The sequence below is a fragment of the Poecile atricapillus genome, chromosome Z, assembly GCF_030490865.1.
Source record: "Poecile atricapillus isolate bPoeAtr1 chromosome Z, bPoeAtr1.hap1, whole genome shotgun sequence".
NCBI lineage: Eukaryota > Metazoa > Chordata > Aves > Passeriformes > Paridae > Poecile > Poecile atricapillus.
In genome coordinates this window covers 138,063,181-138,086,178 of record NC_081289.1, presented here as the reverse complement: position 1 = coordinate 138,086,178, position 22,998 = coordinate 138,063,181, and the positions used below count along the sequence as shown (strand labels likewise).

General features: G+C 43.9%; 2 protein-coding genes across 8 annotated transcripts; one reads left to right on the top strand and one right to left on the bottom strand.

The window, feature by feature from the left end:
• Positions 1 to 1,950: 1,950 nt before the first annotated feature.
• Positions 1,951 to 7,611, top strand: NUDT2 (nudix hydrolase 2). Of its 6 annotated transcripts, XM_058827548.1 has the most exons (4): positions 2,017 to 2,354; positions 2,525 to 2,578; positions 3,165 to 3,322; positions 6,634 to 7,611. In XM_058827548.1, exons 3-4 carry the CDS (start codon positions 3,190 to 3,192, stop codon positions 6,945 to 6,947), a joined length of 447 nt encoding a protein of 148 aa, XP_058683531.1. In that variant the 5' UTR covers positions 2,017 to 2,354; positions 2,525 to 2,578; positions 3,165 to 3,189; the 3' UTR covers positions 6,948 to 7,611. The 6 variants fall into 6 exon arrangements, with proteins under 6 accessions (XP_058683529.1, XP_058683531.1, XP_058683532.1 ...); XM_058827546.1 differs by lacking the exons at positions 2,017 to 2,354; positions 2,525 to 2,578 and adding an exon at positions 1,951 to 2,010; XM_058827549.1 differs by lacking the exon at positions 2,525 to 2,578 and having other exon boundaries at positions 2,017 to 2,358.
• A 1,460-nt stretch (positions 7,612 to 9,071) lies between these two features.
• On the bottom strand, positions 9,072 to 22,482 carry LOC131573523 (uncharacterized). 2 transcript variants are annotated; one of them, XM_058827542.1, is made up of 6 exons: positions 22,146 to 22,482; positions 14,511 to 14,975; positions 11,820 to 11,960; positions 11,360 to 11,425; positions 10,702 to 10,792; positions 9,072 to 10,349 (listed from the first exon to the last, which is right to left on the bottom strand). In XM_058827542.1, the coding sequence occupies exons 1-6, from the start codon at positions 22,198 to 22,200 to the stop codon at positions 10,142 to 10,144; spliced, it is 1,026 nt and encodes a 341-aa protein (XP_058683525.1). In that variant the 5' UTR covers positions 22,201 to 22,482; the 3' UTR covers positions 9,072 to 10,141. The 2 variants fall into 2 exon arrangements, with proteins under 2 accessions (XP_058683525.1, XP_058683524.1); XM_058827541.1 differs by having other exon boundaries at positions 14,511 to 14,978; positions 22,146 to 22,479.
• Between the last annotated feature and the right edge of the window lie 516 nt (positions 22,483 to 22,998).

Genomic DNA, 22,998 nt, shown 5'->3' with positions numbered 1-22,998 from the left:
AGTTTGGAAATGTGTGTAGCAGGTGGGTGTTTCCCCTCCTGATAGCAAAGACAGCAGCACACTGTACTCATTACTTGCAGCCATTTTACCCCAAAAAAGGCTTCAGCACTTTAGCACAAGTTCTGTTCATGGCAAAGAGTTTGCAGGTTTTTTTGAAATACAGGAGCAAAGAATGAATAGGGAAAAGGGAAACATTAATTCATGTCACTACCCATCCATCTTCATTCCTTATTTATTTTAACATTAAGCTCTTTTTCTAAGGTGATCCAAAGCCAAATCTGATTTAACCCTCCAGAAATTAATGGCTAATTTGCTTTTCCAGAGCACCAAAATGCTTTACCTTTAATCATTCTGACCCCATTCCTTGGGAATTAGGGCATTCCCGTGAAGAACAGGGTCAGGATGCAGCTGCACTTTTTTAAGACAAGCTCCACAATGAGATAATCTGTATTGTAAAAGAGTCCATAATTTTAGTTTAATGAAACAGGTAGGGATCTGTGAAGCCATGGTTGACGTTGCAGCAGATCCCTTTGGAAGATCATAGGATTACTCTACCCTGCATGTAAACAACAGGGCATTAAACATTCCACTGCTCCTTAGAACAAGTGTTCAGCTGTTTTGAATCTGAACACTGACCACAGATAACCACTTACAGCTTCAGTACAGCAAAAGCAACTAGAGAGGAGGGAATGGTTTTAATGCCAAATGGTAGCTATTTTACAGCTGGAGCTTGACACAGATCTGCTGCTTGCAGCAACAAGAAATGGGGGTTTCCTTTGCCACTGTCATACTTTGAGGAAGTTACTAAAACAATTAATGCCATCAAAACTGGCTTACAAACAAGTAAATATTGGGGATTTTTTTGTTTCCCCAGAAAGTATTTTAGAGTATTGTGCTCCTCTATCCATACTAATTAATGCCATTAAAACTGGCTTACAAACAAATAAATGTTAGGGATATTTTTGTTTCCCCACAAAGTATTTCGGAGTATTTTATTCCTCTCTCCAAACTAAGTATAGCTTGGTGACCTCAGCAGAAAAGGCGCCATCCTGCAGCTGATCCCGACAGCTGCCAGGAACAGCTGCATGGAGAAGGGGAAGTGTCCAATACTGGGATATTGAATATTGGAAGTGTCCAATATTCAACCACGTGCCGAGAAAATAACCCACGAGTTATAGCAGGGTGGGCACCAATTATTTGCAAATCGTGCCTGACCTCATCCTCTCAGCAGGACCGACCAAATGCCCCTCAAGTTTTCTTCTATAATTTTAAAGTTTTATTTAATTTTTAAAATATAAAACCAAATAATATCCTTTGTATATGTATAATTAAATATATCAAAACTATATTTTAAATAGTACTTAAGTATTTTATATATTGTACATAATATATATACATTTTTTTAAAAATTGCACTAACATATTTTACATGTTATACAAATTACGTGCTATCTATAGCATATCTAAAGTACGTAATTGAAAAATATTTTATAATTATAAAAATGTAGCAAAACAAACCGCCACGCGTCCAGACTTGCACCGCGTGTCCTAAAGGGGGACATATCCTTCCCCGAGCTGTCCCACCACGGCTCTTCCCCGTCTAGAGCCGGATGGGGTCGGCCAGGACGGTGTCCCCAGAACCCCTCCTGACCCAGCTGCCCCCGTCCTCTCAGGGCTGTGACCCCCCCCCTCACTCACCGGCCGCCGCAGCGCGCGGCGGCGGCCATTAAGCCGCATCTCCATGGCAACAACGCTTTTCCCGCTTCAAACGCCCGCGCGCAGCCCCGCGCGCACAGCCAGCCAATAGAGAGACGGGAGAGGGGCGGGCGGGCACGTCCCGGCGGAGAGAGGCCAATCCGAGGTCTGCAAGGGGCGGGGGCGGGGCCTAAGGGGAGGCGGGGGGCGGGACCAGGAGGGCGTGGCTACCGCCCGCAGCTCTGCCGCTCCGATTGGTTAAGGCTGACGTCAATCATGCTCCTGTTCCCGCCCACTGCCGGACCCGGAAGTAGAGGTGAGGGTGGGGGTCTATGGTGGCCGCTGTGGGGGTGACGCGTGTCCGCGGTCCCAGTGTCCCATCTCCGGCCACGGAGGCGACCATTCGCGGGCAGAGAGGAGAGGGCAGGGCAGCGAGGAGAGAGCGAGGCCGCCCTGGGCCGCGTGGCGCCAGCGGAGGGGCCCTGCTGTGATCTGTCCTTGTCCTTCCCGGCGCGCACGGGAGGTGGTGCTGGTTCCCCGGCCTGGCCCCGGGAATGTGGGGGCCGGAGCGGGGCTGTTGTCCTTGCTCTGGCTGATCAGGAACTAATGGAAGCGGTTGAAGTGGTTCACCGAAAGAGCTGAGCGTCGTCCAGAGGCGTGATTGGTGGTGAAGGGTTCCGTGCTGTGGTGCTTGTGGAAAATACAATGTTCTATAAAGTTATTTGCTGAAGCATGCGTCTCTGTCATAGTATAAAGCTTCGCCCGGAACTGGGAATCGGCCAGATTTGTGACATGAATTGCTCCATTGCTTGCTTTCTTCTTCTCTATAGGACTACTCATGCTGTCTGTGTAGCTTATTGCTGACAATATTTATCACTTCAGAGGTGTGTTCCTTATGGTTTACATAAAATTATTGCTTAACACACGTGCCAAGAAGCTTTTAGTTTTGTATTCCAGTCTTACGTCTGGGTGAGACAGCAGAGACCCTGTCCTGTGTTGTTCATTTTCTTAGCTTTGCCCCGATATCCTGAGGAGTCTAGTGTTCCAGAGAAACTGTCCAGAGCAATTATTTCTGTATGCCAGTTCCAGTAATGTTGAGGTATTACCTCTGTGCAGGGCCTTTGGAGTTTTGCAGTGGAAAAGTTTAAGTGTTAATCTGTGGCTTTCCTTTTGCTTTGTGATTTTTTTACCCGCCCCACAATATGGTTTGTAATCTATCAGCAGCAAAGAAATGATATGCAGGTAATTTTTTATTCTTGGTAACTTTTTTTTTTAAAAAAAGCTTTTACCTAGGTTCCTGTTTCCCTGTTTTAAAAGGAAAGTTTTTTACAATTCAAAGGTAGCTAATGAGATACAATTTAATTATGTAGTAACTTCAAAGGGGTGGACAACTTTTTGCTGTGCTGAGATCTGTATGCTGGCTAAATATAGCTGGTCTGTTTGAGCCCCATTTTTTGTGCTGTTGCACAGGTCCTGCTGCAGTTGGCAGAGGGGAATGGCTGTGAGAGCTTGTGGCTTGATCATCTACAGGAGGCTGCAGCCAGCACCGTCCTCCAAGGTCACTGACAGCATCGAGTACCTCCTGCTTCAGACATCCTACGGAACCCACCACTGGACCCCGCCCAAAGGTGATTTTTGTTCTGATAACACTCCTGGAGGTCATTGGTGTCAGGTTGCAGAGGGGATTTTGGCTGAGGTCAGTTTAGGGGGGCAGTTAGCAACTGAGAGTAGCTAGTGGCTGTGCTGTTTGTCTGGTGGTGCTCCTGATGCAGCTAAGCGGGTGTTTTAAAGCTGAAATCCTCCGCAAGTGTTGTTTGTACAAAGTATTGGGCATGACTGATTGGGGCTGGGGCAGGGCTCCTGAGGTATCTGATGTTTCTGGGAAGGTGTGCACACAGCTGAATTGAGGTAATGGGGGGGATGTTCTACTTTCTTGCCTTGGGTCTGATCCTTTGCCAGGCACCAGTGTTTTCAATACAGGATTATTTGAACCACGTGTGATCAGAGGGGTCGTAGTTTGCAGGAAGGCAAACTGAAATCTGTAATAGTAGACTTTAATACACCTTTCTTAGGAGAGGCAGGAGATCATTGATGACTATCACTCAACTAATGCAGTAGAGATGGGAGGGACAGATAGGAGAATTAACCTTATCAGCCATTTTGGGTCTCAAAGTGAGGCCTTAGAGCAGAAGACAAGCCCTATGTCCCAGGACAGAGCAGCACCTCCTCTGTAAAGGTACGTGGCAGAGCCAGTTTTGGTAGTACATAGTCACAGCCCTGGTACCAGGGAAAGTGCAGCACAGAAATACTTCAGGTCCTCTGTAGGTCTTCTTGCGTGCTGTTTTTTACCACCTGAGATTTCTTCACGATAGTTTTTACTTCTCATTTTGTAAAATGCTTTCAAAGCATGGTGCAGCAGTTTATAAACAAGAACTTACAAACTGGGGGAAAAAGAATCTTTTAACAGTGTCAGCGAGGCTCTCCTATTAAGGGAAAGGACAAAACTTTCCAAACCTCCCCCTTTGTCTACTCCACCAAGAGCCTAAGAGAGTTCAGTTTGCAGCCTAGTGGAAAGCTAAAAAACATCTGCTGGGACATGACTGATTGTTGTGAGAAGAAGCCCTTGTGGAAAGGCTCCCTGGGAACACAGTAACTCTGGACAAGCGATTTAAATTACTGGTAGGCGTTTTGGTAAGGAGCTAGTTGTCTCATAAGCATACATCTCACACACCCAGAAGAGTGTAGGTTGGGAGGGACTCTTAAAAGTTGTCTGGTCCAAGCCCCCACTAGTGAGCAGGAATGTCCTCGACTAGAGCAGGTTCCTTAGAGTCTCAGCCAACCTGGATGTTTCCAGGGATGGGGCACCCACCACCTCCCTTAGAAACTTGTGCCAGTGTTTCATTACCTTTATATAAAATCAAGTCTTCCTTGTCTGTAGTATGAGTCTGCCCTCTCCTAGATGAAAACCAGGAGCCCTTTTTTTGTCACTCCAGGCCCTTTTCAAAAGTGTGTCCCAAATTTTCGTATAAACCACCACCCTTTAGGCACCAGAAGGGACTCAAGGTCTCTCCAGAGCTTTCTCTTCTCCAGGCTGAACAACCCCAACTCTCTCATCCTGTCTCCAAAGCAGTGGTGCTGTGCTCCCTGGTCATATTCATGGCTTCCTCTGAACTCAGTCTGACAGGTCAATGTCCTTCCCTTGCTGAGGACTCCAGAGATGGATGCAGCATTGCAGGTGGGATTGCAGCAAAGCAGAGGGGAAGAATCAACTCCCTTAGCACACTGCTTAAGATTTTAGAGATCAAAAGCCACAGTCTGATGGTGGCCTATAATAGAAGCTTGGTATTGATTTGGGTGAATTTATAATATTTGTGATAGGAATGGTCTTCCAAGGTGGTCCTGAGATGTGCACTTTGGTAACGTAATTTGTATGTGATGCTGACATAGATTCCACGGGGCAGGAGCCAGAAGGAGAAGTAATTGTCTCTCAGAGCACACATAAAAGGCAGTTTACAGCTACAGCTGTACCTTGTTATTTTAAAAGTTCTCTAAGCAGCTGCAACTCTTATGGGATTAAACTGGACTTGCTTGGATCTCCTCACATGAACTTTATCAGCCTTATCTCTGTCCCTAGGACTGGGACTTTGCACTAGCTGAGGCTGATGGGAAGGGGATGTAGGGTTCATTTTCCTTCTCAATCTATTGGAACTGCACTAGTGGAAACAGGTGGAAGGATCTGAAAGCTGTGGGATGTGAGGTGCAGCCTGCAGTCATTTTTCTGCCCTGCAGGTAGACTGTACTGCACAAGCTTAAAAATTTACTGAGCTTAGACCTGAGGGTATCAACAGGTATCAACATTAGATGGTGTTTTCTGCACAGCTACTGCTTGAAAGAAAAGTATATTTTATATTTGAGTTGATGTCATGTTGTAAGTGGTGTTCACACTTCTGATACACAGGCAGGGAAGTGAGTAGGACCTGTTGCAAAAGCAAAACAAACTTCTCACATATCCCCCACTGTGATGCTGAGAGGGGTCTTTAGGTACCTGGGACCTGAGGAACAATTCCTCTCTGTGATGAAATTATAGCTATTTGCAGCCATAGAAAATAGAGTGACACCAGGGACAAAATAGAGCTTAAACTTTTTTTTTCCTCCTAAAATGTCCCAGCTATGTTGCTTTTTTGAGGTATTGACTTCTTCTATTTATGTTCTGGTCCAGAGCTTTCATGAGAAAACCAAATCTGACATTTCTCAACAAAAGTACAAACGGCTGGGGATGTGTTATATTTATCCGTTGTTTGTAGTGGCACCTCTCATTCTGGGCAATGTAAAATAAATTATATGTCCTAGGAGAACTACCCAGCTGGTGAAAGGACTGGCTTTTAGACTCGTTGCTTGTTTCAGAGGGGAGCATGGAAGAGAAAAATTCCCTAGCTGCCTAAATGAAACCCAGCTTTTAAATGGTATGTGTCAGTGCCTGGTCCTGTTGTTTCTGGACTGTTGGCACACGTAGGAGCTTTGCAGAATTGAGTTTTAAGCTTATGTGAGAGGGCATGGTTGAGAGAGGATTAATACTCTCGGATTACCTGTCTCCACTCTAACTGGATAAAGGAAAAATGAGGGACTCAGTCCTCAGTGTAATCTAAGGTGGAACATCGTGGGTGTAGAGGACTCCAGAAGTGGAGGGGAGGAGTGGGAAGAAAAGATGTCTGGTGCTGAGATGCCAATGGAAGTTTCAGGAGGTGAGGGATAAACAATGATCCTAAAAGCCACAAGACAAATCAAGACACAAGACCTGCAAAAGCAACCTCTGTTCTCCAATTTCCATTTCATCCTGTGTCAGCTACCATGTACTCTCATCTCTGTCTTCCAGTGCTTCCCGATTAAAGCAAAATGTGAGTTTCCTTTCCAGAGATTTACTTTTTCACCCTCTTGGCAGGCCATGTGGACCCAGGGGAGGATGACCTGCAGACAGCCTTTCGGGAAACACAGGAGGAGGCTGGTCTGCAGGCCAGCCAGCTCACCCTCATCGAGGGCTACAAGAAAGAGCTGCACTACCCTGTCCATGGCAAGCCTAAGACCGTCGTGTACTGGCTGGCAGAAATGAAGGACTGCAACACAGAAATCAAGCTATCAGAGGAGCACCAAGCTTTCCAGTGGCTGAAGCTGGAGGATGCCTGCAAATTTGCAGAATTTGAGGACATGCAAGCAACGCTGAAAGAAGTGCATCAGTTTCTCTGCTCCAGAGAATAAGTGTTTTTGTGAAGTGTAAGGGGATTTCTTGAGGACACAGGTCTGCTTTTTGTGTTTTAAACTGGAGGAAGCATTATATGGCTGCAGAAGTGTAGATTTTTATTTTTTTTTTTAATATCTGTAGAAATTCAGTGAGGATACATGGAGCCTTTAAAGAGATTGTGCTTTTGTCTCCCCTAGCTAGCACAAAAAAGCAGTCTGATTGAACCATAAACTGGAGATGTCTGAATTGAAGCCCAGAGCTAACAAAAGACTTCCTCTGTCTCTGTCTCCTTTTATTTTTATTTTTTTTCCCCTTTCTTTTTCTTCCTTGAAGTGCTGAACAACCACAGGTCTTTTTGAAAAATCAAACACTTGATACATCTTGACTTGCTGATTTAAAGCTAGAGAGTTGAGAAGATGAGCATATGGGGATTTTTAATAACAAAACATTTACTGCAGAAGTCATACCTTGAATTTCAAGTGAGGAAGCAGTAGTTCTATTCCCAACTCTTCCAGTGATATGCTGTGATAACTTGTCAGATCATTTCAGGGTGTTTTTGTTTGTATCATGAATTTATGTACATCCCTAATGTACTGTTGTGAGAACATTTTCATCCAGAGAATCTTAGTAAATGATTGAAGTATGGTATTTAAGTGGTAATTAAAGTTCTTTTGCCTCTTGCTTTTAGTTTTTTGCTCTTTAACAGACACCTTAGCCATACATTTCCCAGGGGGCTGGGAAAGGGTACTTAATTCACTTTCTGCACGGGATATCCAAGCTTACATGCAATCTTGTGTCTGTTTCATACTATCAGTGCTTCTGTGGCTGCAGCCACTCATCTTCTGGGGCAGCAGATATTAATAATGTTGGTATCAGTGTGACAGGAGTCTCTTGCTTGTCCCTCCATTATCTTCCAGTGGAGTGATTTAAAATTGCATATATTTATATTTTCAAAAAAAGGGATGCACTACAAGAAGGCTTTTATATATAAATATGTATGTATGTACACACATAAAATACTTCACTGCTCCTCCACATTAGTCAGGCTTTATTTTGATTATGAACGCTGCTCAGAAGGTTTCATTCAGGTGGTGGCAGAGAGTGTAATAACCAGTGAAAATGCAAGAGAAGAGTTAAAAGCCTTTGCAGCCTCAGTCTTGGTTTTTCATTATTGTTTGAGCTACCATTTAATCAGTGCTGTGTAAACAATGGTATTGCTGCCTTCGTGTTTATGAGCAAGATTAGCATATTAAGCTGGAGTTAGAGAGTCATTAACAAGTTATCGGTTCTGCCCATTCAGCAGTAACACTTAATGCTTTGAAAACAAAAGTTAGCTCAGCTCCAAGCTAGTATTTCTCTTTTAGTGGCACTGCTTACATGGTGTTCTCAAAGCATGTCAGGGTTTTGGAGGGTCACCAGTGCTGTGCACTCTAAGGTGATGTGCTCCTTCGACAAAATTCCAAGGGGTGTTAACTGTGAGAGTGGGTCAGGCACTGTGTGTGCATTTTAAATGATTTATGTATAGACTATATTGCCATAAATTTTGTGAGTAAAATGATTCATACACATTTTTTGATCCCAGAGTTCTTGGGTTTCATTTAAAGTAGAATTTAACTCTCATTCTTGCTGCTCACTGGTGAAGAAAGAGTTCTTCTGCCCATGTCTAATAGTAAAATATTTTCCCAAGGAGCATCTGGGAAACCCTCCAGTAAATAATTATGGAATAATCTGCCTGGCAAAGATATTTATTTTCAACCTCTATGATATTTATGCCCTAAACCAATAGGGCTTGTATTTTTTTTTTTAAGATGACTTAAGTTTTTGTTTATTATAGTATCTCATGACAGTAAACTTTTTACCGTTTAACTAGAAAAAAAAACAAACCAAAAAAGAAACATTCCAAACCAACCAACCAATATAAACCACAAGCAAAACCCAGTGATTTTAAATTCCCTGGAGAGACCTTACTTCTCCTGTAAGTTAAATAAAACCAGACTCAAGAGAAGAGTTTGGTTAAAACCCAAGCTACACTAAAATAGTGGAACAACTTAATTTAGGTCAAGTGGAAGGAGTTGCTCAAGTAAGAGATGTGAGGTTATGGTTTCCCTTGCTCTACTGAACAAATACACTGACACAGCTCATACTTGTAATTTCCTGGTGTTATTGTTTCTTTCTCCACATAATTCTTGATTTATAGCCATGATTACATCATCTCCAAACCAGAGAGAAAGAAAGCACATGTTCATGAATATTAGGAAAGAGCTAAGACATTGCAAATTTCATTGAGAAAAGATCAGGATTGAGTGTGACAGTCATAGGTAATTATGCTCAAACAAGAAGTGTAAAGGTTGAAAACAGGGTCTTACTCCTGTCTAAAGGAAAAAAAACAAACAACTATTACTGCTCTGGAGCAATATATCTATTTATGGACTATTCCATATGATTATAGGAAATCAGAGACTGAAGCTGATATAAAGTGGCTCTATATGCAATATCCCCAACAAGCATGACCAACATTACTTGCCAGTCTATATAATAAAAGACGATGTGTGTTATAGTAAGGTTTAAATATGGAAATGTTTTGAGGGACACATATTCTCTCAGCAGGGCTCTTGCAGTGATGCAGAGAGGACAGTGGAGTGCTACCTTTTAAGTTAGAAAAATGACTTGCTGTTATTTAATTGACAACTCAGTGGGGATGAATATTTTGGCAGATACCTGGAAAGGATTTTATAGAGGGCAGTGCTTATTAATTACATTCTCACACTGACAGTGTAACTGATGGCCTACTGTGTCTATTGGCAGCTAGTTTTATCTTTAAAAAAATTTAAAGATCATCAGAACTTCTGTTTTTTACCTTTTGCTTTGTCTTCAAAGATTCATTTTTCATATGCTCGGTAACTCTAATTTTGATTCAGTGGGCATTTGCAGCTGGCAAAAGTCCCAGCTTCATCTACAGAAACCTGGGGTTTGTTATGAGTTAAAGCAGCTCTGGAATTGCTAAGCAGCATTTGCCTATACAAACAAATCTACTCTGCTTGCTTCAACCTTGTGCTGTGCAAGGAGACTGTACTCAAGTGTTTAGAAAAAAAAAAACCCAAACAGTGTTTCCTGTCAAAACAGCAAGGGTAGGGAGGAGATCAGCTGTGGTGGCACTCTTCCTGGTGGGAGCAGTGACACAGGATGGAACAAAAGCGCTGTCATTTTGGAGCTAGTTCACTTGGTAATTGAAGTTATCAAAAAGAGGAGTGACAGTCCCATCTTTCCACTCAATGAGGATTTCTCCACGCCTCAGGGAAGGGGAGCGGGATGGTGGAAGGTATGGCTGGGGGCTTCTTCTTAAGGGGGCTGGCTCCCGTAGATCAGCTCTGCTGCTGTTGGCTGGAGAGCTCTTCAGAGCAGAGAGGATTTTCTTTTTCCTGTGAGAAGAGAGAGGAGAGTTACTGCACCTCTCTATCACTTGGTTGCTTCTCCACATCAGCAACTGTAATGCCACGTCCTTCACTGGTGGCACACGATGTGTAGGAGAGGAGGAGCCAACATCAGTGGCTGCATTTAGGTGGGTCAGTGAGTGGGATGGATAAACTGGGTGGCAGAGAGGAGAAATCACCAAGGGTGACACACTGGTGACCTGACCCATCTGCTGAGAGCCAGCAACATCAGGTGTGGAATGGGGAAGGGTGCCAAGACCAAGACTTTTGTTTTGAGATGTTGGAGTTTTTCTTAAAAATGCTGTTCATGGCAAAGCCAGTGAACCTGACTCTCACTTACTTGTTGTAGTGAACATTGAGTGTCAGTATTATTAATCCCAGTATGAATGCCAAGGGGCTGAGGACCAGCATGGCTGTCTTCCAGTTCGTGCCTGAAAGGATATCAGAGAAAGCATCATGTGTTTTCTGTACATATCCTACTCTCATGCAATAGCCCCAATTAACACAAAAAAATCATCTGTAATGTCCCTGAAAAATGCCAGGTAATAGGAAAAGCCCTTTGTCTACAAGATCAACATCTTACAGCTGCTCTTAAACTGCACAGCAATCCTTCTCTCAAAAGTGCCCACAAAAGCTTTTCTTTCTTGCTACGAAGACAATGGTATCTCATGCTTCTCAATTCTGCATCTTTCTGATACAAAAGAAGAAGGGCTGCAGGAAAGCCATAATGCTAGCAGCTGTCTGATTCTCCTGGTGAGCTGGGACAAAGCATTTTCATGTTTTCACTAATTTTTTTTATCACAGACCTGTGAAGATTTGTTTAGTCTTTAAAAAGAGTCTTTCTGGCAGGGAATGTTGTGCCCTCACTCCCTACTGAGTATCCTCAGCAGTGGATGTACCCCAGTGAAATGTATTTCTGTCACAAAGGGAATGACAGGGGCACTGATGAACCTTCATCTACCTGGTCTCTTCCTCCTGTGGCTGATCCTTGGACCTACCTGCAAGCCTGGCCCCAGTGTTTTTCCCCCTATTTCCATGCTTCTTGGAGTGATTGTGGGATGGATCTAGTGGAAGAAGCAGAAATACTCCAATTAGCAACTTCCAGTTGGATGAGGGGTCCAGATTCCTCATGAGGCTTCACTGTAACCACAAATCCCTTTTGTATGGGACCCAGAAAGGAAAAGGAAACTTCATTGTCACTTGATGTCCCCCAGCCACAGATAATTGTTGCTTCTAAAGCAGTTGGTGGCTATGTCTCCAGGTTAAGCCTGTATCACTGAGCTGCTCACCAAGGGAAACTCCTCAGCATGTTGGGTGAAAGCACTCAGTGCTAAACATGGAAGTTCTTCAGAAATCCTCAGGTACTTTTCCACCTCTGAAAATAGCTGAGTAACCTTAAAATGCTGCCCACACTTTCCTTCCTGCTGTTCTTACTTATGCATTCAGAAAAGTGCTCACCCTCATTTGCCGGGAGCTGTGCCTGTTTGGTCTTTACCGGAGACATTGTGCTGGTGAATTTGTTAGCCAGAGGGGGGTCAGTCAAGCTCACAGAAGACTCTCTGTCCACAGCATCAGTCTTTGGTGAATCAATGGTTTTAGCTTGGAAGGAAATAAAGCAAAGATCTGTGTGATTATCAATTACTTTTCGTACAGGAATCTGGGTATGCTCATTTCCCATCAAGAAAAGGGAACCCAGCCCTTCTGGTTTGGTTCTCTGCTCTGCAGGGTGAGTAGGATGTGCTACAGTAGCAATCACATCTTCCTGTGCATCAGAGGGTTTCAACTGTCACAGATTTTAAAGATGAAATTAACCTCTCAAGATGGAATCAAAAACCACAGCATAGCTTGTTTTCTGGTGGTAGATGTGGTCACTGGTTTTAAAAGTGTGAGTGCAACACCAGCTGTTAAAGGATGATGTGTGAGGAAGAGGCAAGTGGGAGAATCACAGCTATTAACAACACTGCAGATATAAAAATGGGATCCAAAGGGTGGTAAGTAGTCCATACCTCTTTCAAGGCTCAATATCTTCCTTTTCTTTTCAGTTCTACCACAGAGTAGGGTAGGTAGCAACTGCTACTAGAGGGAAGGTTGTGGGAAGTTTGGTGTCAGCAATTCATCCCTCCTCTGCAATAATGCGCATGCCAAGACTAAGAAAACCATGACTTCCAGGCTTCCTGCTACCTATCCAAACCCCATGCCATCCTGTGGCATGAGCACCCATACCACAGCTACACGGGTGTAATTTATTGATCAGATAACCCTCTGAAGTAGAAGTCATCTGTTGATGATGAGCTGGAAGTTAGATAAGAAATGACTAAACAAATACATAGGACTTTGATGTTGTTACTGAGTAATCAGAGATTCCCTCCAGTAAACTGAACCATGGGATTGATAGGAAAATTATGAGTTTGTGTGAGACACACTGAGTGTCACAGCCTGATTCAAAGGCTGCTCTATGTTTACTCTCACAGCCTTATTTGGGGATCCTGGCTTCAAGGCAGTTCTGGGCTGCCAGAAACACTGCCTTGGGGAATGAAAATGCTCTTTTCACATGCCTTTTTCCCATACCTTAAATGTTCCACGAATTTCTTAGCCTATATTTAACTGGCCTATTATGGTATCTAATTTGTATGGTCCATATTTAACTTAATGTTAAACAAACACTAACACTTGTAACAATTGTGATAATGACATGTTGACCCTCTAGTTGGCTAATTAAAAACCTTGAGGGAAAAAAGGCCACCTTCTCTGCACGACAGCGAAAGCAGTTGATGTATTTCTTTTTACTCCAAATTAGATAGAGCCTCTCTGTGTCAAGAGGTTATACTTGTAATCCATCTGCTTATGCCAACCAGATACATCATTTTTCTTTACTCATTTCTGCAGAGCTCAAAATCTCATTGAGTCCATCAACCTTAAGGTAAGGAATAGCCTCCTGTCAGGGAAATAATTTTCACTGAGGAATGTTGGAAACTTCATGACCTACAGAGTAAACAGACACATAAAAACCACTATAAACACCAGCTCTTTTTGGGTCTCCTGAGTGGAAGAAAGGAGAGGAGGGGAGGAAGAGAGGAGGAATTGAATGTGATTTTCAGGTCTCAGTTCTGCACACAGCTTCACAAGAAAAGTACTGAAAACCACCTTTATTTGCAGAAAGGACTTAAATGAAAGCGGGAGACAGACTGGACCAAGAAGTATCAGTGAGCTTCACTGGGCATGTGAGAAATGATTGCAGTCACATCTTGGTAAAATGACCATACCTGGTGTCGGGTAGCTTTGTGTCAAACCCCTAAAATTGTGACAAGACCAGGGGTTTTTCCCTTTCTGTGTCCAGTCTAGACAAGAGGCAGTGAACATTCATGAAAACAGAGTTTGGATTCTCTTCAGCAAAGGCCAAGGCCATAAATGGTTAATATAAACCAAATTTTTAATAATTTTTGATGTCATAGTCTGGAATTTTTAATGCAAAGGGAGGGCAACACTTAAGCTACCTCCCACTACTTGCTGTGTTCACTGGTCTCTTTATGGCTACATTGGGCACCAGGAGCAAGGTTCACTTCTGAGGATAATGAGAACATGGAATGAAGGTTAGAACTAGGTTTCATTAGTGAAAGGTTCACTGTTGGGTTCTCACAGAAGAGAATGTTAATTTCAGAAAAGGAAGTGATAATTTCTGATACTGCTGCTTCTCAATAATTCATATAAGTTGAAAAGAGATTTTCAGCTGCCTCCAGTTGTCTTACCAAAAGAGAGATCCCCAAGTACCAAAAACTCTTTCAAAGTATAAAGTGTCTGACTTTGTGAGACTTCCTTGGGTGTTTTGTGCTTGGGTGGCTCAAGCAATTTCCACTATTCTTAGCTGTGGGCATGAATTCAGAAATATTTCACCAAAATATTTGTCTGTCCTCAGAAATGCAGCTGAGTTTTGGAGACCTCATCATGTAAGGTTTTGCATGCTTCTGGAAAACACTGAACAGCTGGAAACCAGTGGTACCAGGTAGGGGGGGTTATCTGGAGCCATTTGGTGTTTCTCCAGGTGGGGCCAAAGTGAACATGAGTTAAAATAATGGGTGCAAGCCTGGTGTTAGGTGGCTTGAATGACATGAAAGTTAGACGTTATCCAACGCTAAATCTACCTCATCTTACTTTCATAGATCCACACACGTGTTTTTAGAGCTGCTTGTGTTGGTTTGCTGGGCCTCTGAGCTGCTGTCCGGGCAGCAGCACAGATGGTTTCATCTGCCAGTGTCTTCCACCTGCTGAACTTGTCCTTCTCCTTTGAGACAAAGACCTTGTGGCCTCGCTCTTTGGTGCTGAGGTGGAAGCCTAAGCTCTGCAGAGCCAAGTGTCCCTTCTTGCTGCAGGACCATGCCTGGCGTTCCCAGTCTCCACAGGGTTCCATCTTGACCAGAGCGTTCTCGCGCATCCTGTGGGCCGCCAGGCACCGCTTGGTGTGCAGGCTGACGATGGTGCCCGTGTCGGGGTCCCAGCCCCACCGCTGCTGCTGGGAGTGCTCCTTGCAGCTGGCCAGGCTGAGGCTGTTGGTCTCGTGGGAGGCACGGAGGCACTTTTCCAGATGGGTGTTCCTTATGAGGAAGCCTTGTCCCTCTGCTACTGCAGTACAATCAGAGCATGGTTTAGTACTGTGCATGTCTGAGGCAAACACATCTCTTTGTAAATACCCTGGGGGAAGTAAGTTGTAACCCACTAGTCCTTTCCTGGATGAGCATGCCTGGATAAACAATTCCCACAGCTTCCTAATTTCCTGGAATGACATTTCTTTGAAAAAAAAGGAGTATGCAAATAGCCATGAGCAATGCTAGAGGAAAATAGCAGTTATGTAACTAATGAGGCAAAACATTCTTCCAACATGATTATATCAAATATCTGCCTATATATATATATATATATATATATATATATATATGTATGTCTATTTATGTTTATATTTATATTTAATTCAGTACTTCAGCTATTTTAACTAGGTAGCCATCCTAGTTCAACAGCCTCCATCCAAAATAATTAGATGGATTGAGGGATATTTTGCCGCTATCCAGGTCAAATCTTTCTTATAAAGGAGCTGTTGAAATCCCTCTTATTCTGCTCATCTACGGCCAACTAGACCACCTTGGGCTACACTTTCTATTAAGTGGCTTCTGGAGGTATGAAAGCAGTGCAGGGATAAAATCATATCCCACCAAAAGTGTGTAAGTATTTGGCTGAGGCAGCTCATATAAGTATTGAAATTATATTGGATTTAGCCCACCTGACATTGGTCTGTGCACCCTGGGAACAAAGGTACCACTTTTAAAAAGCTTTTTGTAAGAGGAAGATGTTGCAGCTGTCCCACAACAAACACAGCATTTGAAGCAATTTTTGTAATTGCTTGTTGCTTTTAAGAGCAACAGGTCCCAACATCACAGATGATTTAGTATGGATATCATCACATTCGCTGAAGGGTTGCTGCTGTTTTCAGTATAACTTCATCAGGTGTGGCCTGTGAATATCCTGAGCAAAATGTTAAGTGCTAAACCATCCATCCCTGTTGCAGGCGTACTTTCTGCTGTGTATTTTATGCCTAAGATAGATAGACAGGAGTTTCAAATTTCTGAACATTCTGAGAAATCTTTTAATAACAGCACATGGCAACTCCCAACTTTTTCAGTTACGTTTTTTCTCTCTTTTCCCAGGAGACAGAGTTATAAAAGCCCCATCAGTATATAGTACTGAGCATAGAGTAAGAAGACACTGAAAAGTGATGTTATGCAAGAACACTGATTTTTATCTAAACTATTTCTGCAGTTTCCCCTCCCAAATTAAAAAACAAAAAAACAAAAAAACCAACAAAAACCAACAAAACAATACTGAGCCAATACAAGTATTTGGCTCAGTACCTGAAAAGATTAGTGACAGTATAAACAGAAGCTGGTACACAATAATATAATGATATAAACAATAGCTTAGAGGATGTTTTTCTCTCAGGAAATTCTAGGGTTCTGCTAGATTAATAATGCCTTGGGGCTGTTAAACCAGAAACAGCTCAGGGCTTTCTTCATAGTCTGAATGTCTGAGGAGAGGAGCCAGAAACCACAGTCCTTCTGCACCAGCTCTGAGATTGTCTGATCAATGTGTCTGCACCAGGATATTGACTAACTTGGACCTGTGAAAGCCACCAATCCAGACAATTCCTGCTGAGCCAATGTGCCTAAATGGAAATTAAATCTCTGGGCTATCTGTGGGCATCTTGTAAGTCCTGTTCTCTTTAACCCTTACTGAGGGCTGGGTGTCGGTAAGATATTTAATGCACTTTGGACTTGAGTTTTTGTCAGCCTCTAAATGCAGGAGGAATGTCTCATATGTAATTTCCCACAAACTTTAGAAAATTGAGATGGATTAATACAATCCCCCCAGCCCCACCCCACCCTTGCCATTTTTCCCTAGGATGTGGAATTCAGGATTCTCACCTCTTTGCTTCAGCTTAACTTCGAGAAACCCATTTCCAGAGAAATAATTTGAGACATGCATTTCAATGTAACAGGGGAATATGACAACGGCGTTCGATCGGATAAAACATCTGCTGAGCTCAGGATCCTGTCTGCAGCACTGGGACATTTACATATGTTAATAGAGGAAGAGGGTAGGAATCAGACAAGTAAAGAGCTCACTCAAGGCAACAATATGCCAGTTCCTCCTTCCAAAAATCACAGAATCATGGATTTGTTGCGGTTGGAAGCAACCACTGGAGATCATACAGTCCAATCACTCAGCTAGCACAGGGTGACCTGGTGCAGGTGACACAGGAACACACCCATGTGGGGTTTGAATGTCTCCAGAGAGGAAGATTCCACAACCTCTCTGGGCAGCTATTCCAGTGCTCTGCATGAGATAACTCAGAGAGTATTGCTTATTACCAAATTACCATTATAGGTAAAAGGGTTTTGCCCAATGGTTATATTTTTCAACTCTGAAGTTCAAAGAAAAATATAATTTTGTAGCTCCGTCAGTATCAGGAGCTCCTTCTGCAACTTCACAGTCAAGTGTTGATTATTCTTAATTACTTTGTGGCATCAGCAAGTTAAATTACTTCATTATTCATCCCTTCTGATTTTTCTGAGCACCTTCAGATACTATCACTGCTGTGATCACTGTCAGCTTTTTCCACCTCTTTGTTCCAGCCTGTGGGCTTGGTCTCTCTCCTATTCCATGAGTTTCTGAAGGGACTTGGTGGAAGATTCTTATCAAAAGCCTTTTGCCAGCACTGGCACAAGACTTTGATCAGCTCAGCAAATTTATGTTCTTACTGATACCATCATGGATGTCAGACATTCCCATTACAAAAGCTGCATTGACTTTTCTCATGTTTGTCTGTCTGTAAATACTGTTCTTTGCTTCCACTGACTTGCCTGATGCTGAAGTGGAGCCTAGGGACCTGTTCCCCTAGGCTGTGCAAGAATCTCTCTTAAGAGGGGCATTACTGCTGTAATGCAGCCCTTTGGCATTGAGGTTGCTTTAAATAAGAATTTAATACACTCCTTAGAAATTTTAAAAATGTCATCTTTAGTTTCCTGTAACTCCTGTAACTCAAAAGACATTTGGGCTGGTCCTTTGCTGTAGATTATTTATCCTCTTTTTTTTTTTTCCTCCTAAAAGTTTCTCTGTTGCCAATTCTGTTTGATAACACTCTTCAAACTGCAGAGTGATTGCCACAACTTCCCTGACCATGTCTGAAATGAGCACTAGAGCCAGTAATCCATTCAGCCTTTCTACACTGCCCTACTTTTGGTTGCCCTTCTTGCATTTGTGCCAGTTATTTATTGACCTCCTGACCCCCACCAAGGTCCTGCTTCAAATAATGTTTGAAAATTTCTGCTGGCAGTTTTTGTATGGTCTCTCTAGGCTGCTCATCCATATACTTTTCTAGTATTTTTTCACAGGTTTTATTATTAAGCATTCCACAAGCTTTGCTGTTTCTTTTTTTTCCTTTCTTGGCAATGGCTCTCCATTTGAAAGTTTTGGGTATTTTCATTACGCTTTGAAGAGTGCTGCTGTTTGACCCAGCAGGAGATATGTGTTTTGCTCTCTGTAGAGTCCCTGATGTTTTATGTTCCGTCTAAACAATCACTGTGTTTGTTACCTGCACAGTAGCTGCAAATATTGCAGTTACAGGTGACTGCCAGCAGCCATTGCATGTGCCCCACACAGTCATAGAGGGTAGACCTAAACTCAACTAGAAGGATTAGAACTAAACCTGGAAGATGTTTACTTTGAGAAACACATCAGGCACCAAAAACCTTTACTCAGGAGACAAAATGACATCCCAAGTCCCCCTGCCCAGTGGTCTGACAAATAAGGCCATAACTTCAACATTTTAAGAATGTTAACCTGGAGCAACCAGAGAATCCAGTGTACTCCCTGAGGATGGGACTCATCATCTCTGGAAAATGCCAGCCTTACCCACATAGCCCAAGCAGATGCCTGCTTTTGGCTGTTCATACTTGAACACTTTGGCCTCTTCATATTTTTAGGAACAAAATAAACAATTTCTAGCAAGGCTTTTGATGCCAGCTCATTTGTCCTATGATACTGACACTCTGTCTGGTTGCAAGATAGAAAAGGAAGCAAATACAGACCCCTGCTTCTCTGCAGCATGGCCACCCCTGGGACATGCTGTTCCATGTAGGATTAGGGGCAAAATCCATGCAACATTCCTAATTAAGGTAATGCCACTAAGAAAGCCTTGGTTACCAGTAATCCCAGTGTTACTGGGAAAGTTTCTGCTGTTTCTAAGCATTGCCTGCAATGTCTCACTCAAAGATATTTGCAAATTGTTTGGGGTGGCTTGGCCTGTATTTTTTTCCAACCACTGCTGCTTTCTTAAGCATGTCTTGCTTTTGGTTGACCTGCAGGGCTTCATGTATTTCCACATAACTGCAAGGTCCACTTTTGACCAAGTAGCTCAGGGAAGACCTCCAAGGGAGCAGAGCAGCCATAAGAAAAGGAAGGTTTTGACATGGAAAAACAATCTATAAATTATGGGAAGTGGGGATGTTGGTTAAGTCACCACAAAACTGATGCAAATGGAGAAAAAAAACAGTCCCTGGGGTGGGGATATGATGCTTGTCTACAAAATCCAGAGAGGTCTGAAGAGGAAGGAGAAGGGCTGACTGGTCAAGGACTGATCCTGGATGGGACAAGGGGTGCAAGGGAAGCGTCACAGTGTGCAGGAAGTGGTTCTGCACCCAGGCATTGTGTGTTGCTGCTGGAGAGAATCTGCACAAGCCAAGGGAGAAGGTCTGGTAGCTACTGAAGAGTTAAACGCATCACAACCAGGAAATCTCCCAAGTGAAAAATAGTTGGAGGCTGGAAAAGTAAATGGGGGAGTAGAAGTTTTATACAAGCTTGGCCTTTCTGCCTCTTCAGTGCAAAATGCTTAGGGCTGCCTTTTGAGGTCAGGGTGTCAGGCATCAGGGAGTAGCCAGCACTACCATGGGCTTGCAGGGGAGAAGGCTCCCAAGATATGGGATCAGGCCAAGATGCTAAGGACAGCCACCACAGCCTCACACCCAGTGCATGGGAGTCCAGAGTCAGTGTTAAATGCAGTTTTATTTCAGCAGTTTTCCTTTTGTGTGTGTAGGCACAGATGCAGCTGGTCCCTGACTTCCCCTTGCCCATTGCACCACATAGGGTCACCATTAAGTTTGGCTTTCTGAGAAAACTTTTCACAGAATCACACAATGAAGTAGGTTGGAAAAGACCTTTGAGATCATCAAGTCCAACCTATGACCTAACACCTCCACATTAACTAAACCATGGCATTGAGTGCCACATCCAGTCTTTTTTTATGCATGTCCAAGGTTGGTGACTCCATGACCTTCCTGGGCAGCCTATTCCATTGCCCAATCACCTTTCTGTGAAGGATTTTTTTCTGACATCTAACTAATTTTTGCCTCCTCTCTGCTTTCCAAAGAAACAGCTGTCAGAACCAGCTTAGAAAATTCCAGGATTTCCAGTTTTCAGCAGGAAACCAATCCCTTAGAGGTCTGTGGAGAGCAAGCATCTCTGTCCTGCCAGCAGCCTTAAAACGCAGCAGCCCCAGGCAGGAGGGGATGGGGAAAAGCTGCTGCAGGGGGAGATCAGCCCCAAGCATGAACATGTTTGTGCTCTGTTATTTGAGCTTCTTTGGACATTCCTAGTCATTGTGAAGATTAATTCCTTTCTGTGAAACAGTGGTGGTTTTATTGTTTTATTACTAATCTGGCTGAAATACAGTGGCTGATCATGTTTGCACCAAAAGCATTACACTAGAAAGGAAGAGAAATTCCCTGTGATCCTCCATACTTTACTAATAAAACACAACCATGAGGATTCCTTTGTATAGCAGCAGTAAAAAATCTCTTTATTCTAACACCAGACAAGATGCTACCTTAGAGGCAGAGGAAGAGCAACAGCCTGAAGGCTGTTCTGCTGTCTTTGCTTGCCATCATGGTGTCATCTCCGGGTCCTAACCAAATCTCCTCTAACTTTTAAAAGATGCCCATGTACCATCACACCTTACCACTACAGGGACATACCCTCAGCCTAGGGCTTTACAAAGTGAGAGATTCATTTCACTTTAATTGACAACTTTTGATGTGCAGAAATCAGCAGCAGATGGAGCAGAAGTCAAACCCATAGGGGCACAAACCTCTCCTGTTACCCAGCTCCAGAACAAATTGAGGGGTAACTTCTCAAAGTATCCTGGGGAACACTCACTTGTCCAGCAAGGAATGGAAAGTAGCTGGTCAGAGGTACAAGTATGAGGTTTGTCTTTAAGGAATAAACATCCCAGCTGGGCAGCCCGAATAGTTGTAGTCCTCTAGTCAAGGGATTTTGAACAGCTCTGAGCATGTAGCCTGTAAAACTGCAGGGCTGTTCTCTTTGAAGCTTCAAGGACTGAATGAGCCTTGAAGAACTTCAGTTCAATGAATAGCTTTCCACCTGACATCTTAGTCATAGCATCAAAATAAAAGGCTTATTAGCTCAGGGACTTTTCCCTTTTTTAAAGAAAATAGGTTATTCCTGATGCCCACAATGGGATTGGTGGGACTGTGGGTAGCACTACTCCTGGGAAACTGTTCCTGGATAGCACTGCTCTGGATTTCTGCTTTTTGCATCTATCCATGCCTGTCAAAACCAGGTCTGCTTGGATTCAAAATATTCCTGTGCAAGGGCAGGATATAGGATTGGAGCAAGCTCAGAAAGCAGCTGAATGTCAGTGTGAGCCGCTACCAAATTTCCTCCATGGAGGTGAGCAGTGCAGACTCTGCAGCTTCCCAGCACCTCCCGCTCCCAGCCGATCACCACAGGAGCAGGACCAATACTTCTGCACTTCCCTCTCCCATGCTGCTACCATGCTCTGAGCTCACTTCTGGGTAAGAGCAGCTGGGACCGAGAGGAACATTAGTGCTTAGGAGGTCACTTAGTGCCTGCCTCCCTCCCTGGGCAGGTTTATTCATCCACTACTCTTAGTAGCTTAAAAGCACTTTATAAAAGCTTCCGGCATGATGCCACGGTGTCCCTGGCCCAACCATCCCAGCACCTTGCCAGCCTGTCCCTCACTCTTCTGTACCCCTGTGTTTAATCCAATTTTAAATGCTGCCCTGAAATGTGCCTGTTGGCACTTGTTTTACAGCTGGTGGGTTCTTGAGCAGCCCAAGCAGCACTTCAGCAGGAAAGCAGGTTAAAACCCGGGAGGCAGTTCTCTTCCCACTTTACAGCTACCCCAAAGGAGGAGAAACTTACCCTCAAGCCAAGGAAGGAGGCAAATGCAGCCCAGGCTCAACCTGAAAAGCTCCATGATCTGCCAGCACAGCGGGGGAGAAGGAGCCCCCAAAGCCTCTCGCCCACGAGGAGTGGCAGGCAGCTCACTTTTACCTCTTTCTCTGTCATTCACAGCAGAAAAACCCTGCTGGGAAGAGAAAAACGCTTTTGTCTCAGCAGTGGAGGCTTGGCAGCTGGCTTATCAGCAAAGGATCAGCTTGGAGACTCAGTCCCGCTCAGCAGCTGTCCCTTAGGAGAAATCATATGACGAGCCAGGATGGGGGGGACGCTGGACAGAGATGCTCGCTGCCGCCGGGCTCGGCTCCTTAGCAGCAGTGATTGCTCTCAGCAATGACAGATGCATGCTAAGCAGGCTGGTCTGCTGCCTTCGCCAGGGCTGGGAGCGGAGGGGGATGCAGGGCTGGCCTGGCAAGAAAATCCAAAGTTCAGCAGGAGTGCTCGGAGGGGCGTGGGATGTGTCTGCTGAAACTCTGCACTTGGCCGTGCTGCCACAGGGTCGTTTTCTCTTTAGAGAGAATTATTTCCACCAAGAGGATTTTAGGCAGTGTTATAGCTCGTGGCAGAGATAAATCCTCACAAACCAGCTGTGGTTGTCCTAGAGCCGCAGAGTGATGGAAGGGGAGTTGAGCTCCTGGATGGGGGAGTAGGCTCCTGCTGTGAGTTTACCCTGATCATCATCCTGAGGGTTGCTCGGGTTGAATTTGTCTTTTCGTGCATCACTTTGGGCTCTGCACGGGGAGGAAACCTCACATCCCTCCCAAAGGGAAGGCAGCAAAGACCGACAGGTGAACAGTGGCAGAGCGAGCAAGAATTA

Bases quoted from the DNA above. Each gene is read 5' to 3' on its own strand.
- LOC131573523 (XM_058827541.1), bottom strand. From the start codon at position 22,200: ATGGAGCTTTTCAGGTTGAGCCTGGGCTGCATTTGCCTCCTTCCTTGG. The intron at 14,979-22,145 runs GTAAGTTTCTCC...ATTGTACTGCAG, and splicing joins CCTCCTTCCTTGGCTTGAGG to TAGCAGAGGGACAAGGCTTC. The intron at 11,426-11,819 runs GTGAGCACTTTT...TTCTTCCACTAG, and splicing joins ACAGCTCCCGGCAAATGAGG to ATCCATCCCACAATCACTCC.
- NUDT2 (XM_058827543.1), top strand. From the start codon at position 2,771: ATGCCAGTTCCAGTAATGTTGAG. The intron at 2,794-3,164 runs GTATTACCTCTG...GCTGTTGCACAG, and splicing joins CCAGTTCCAGTAATGTTGAG to GTCCTGCTGCAGTTGGCAGA. The intron at 3,323-6,633 runs GTGATTTTTGTT...CCCTCTTGGCAG, and splicing joins CCACTGGACCCCGCCCAAAG to GCCATGTGGACCCAGGGGAG.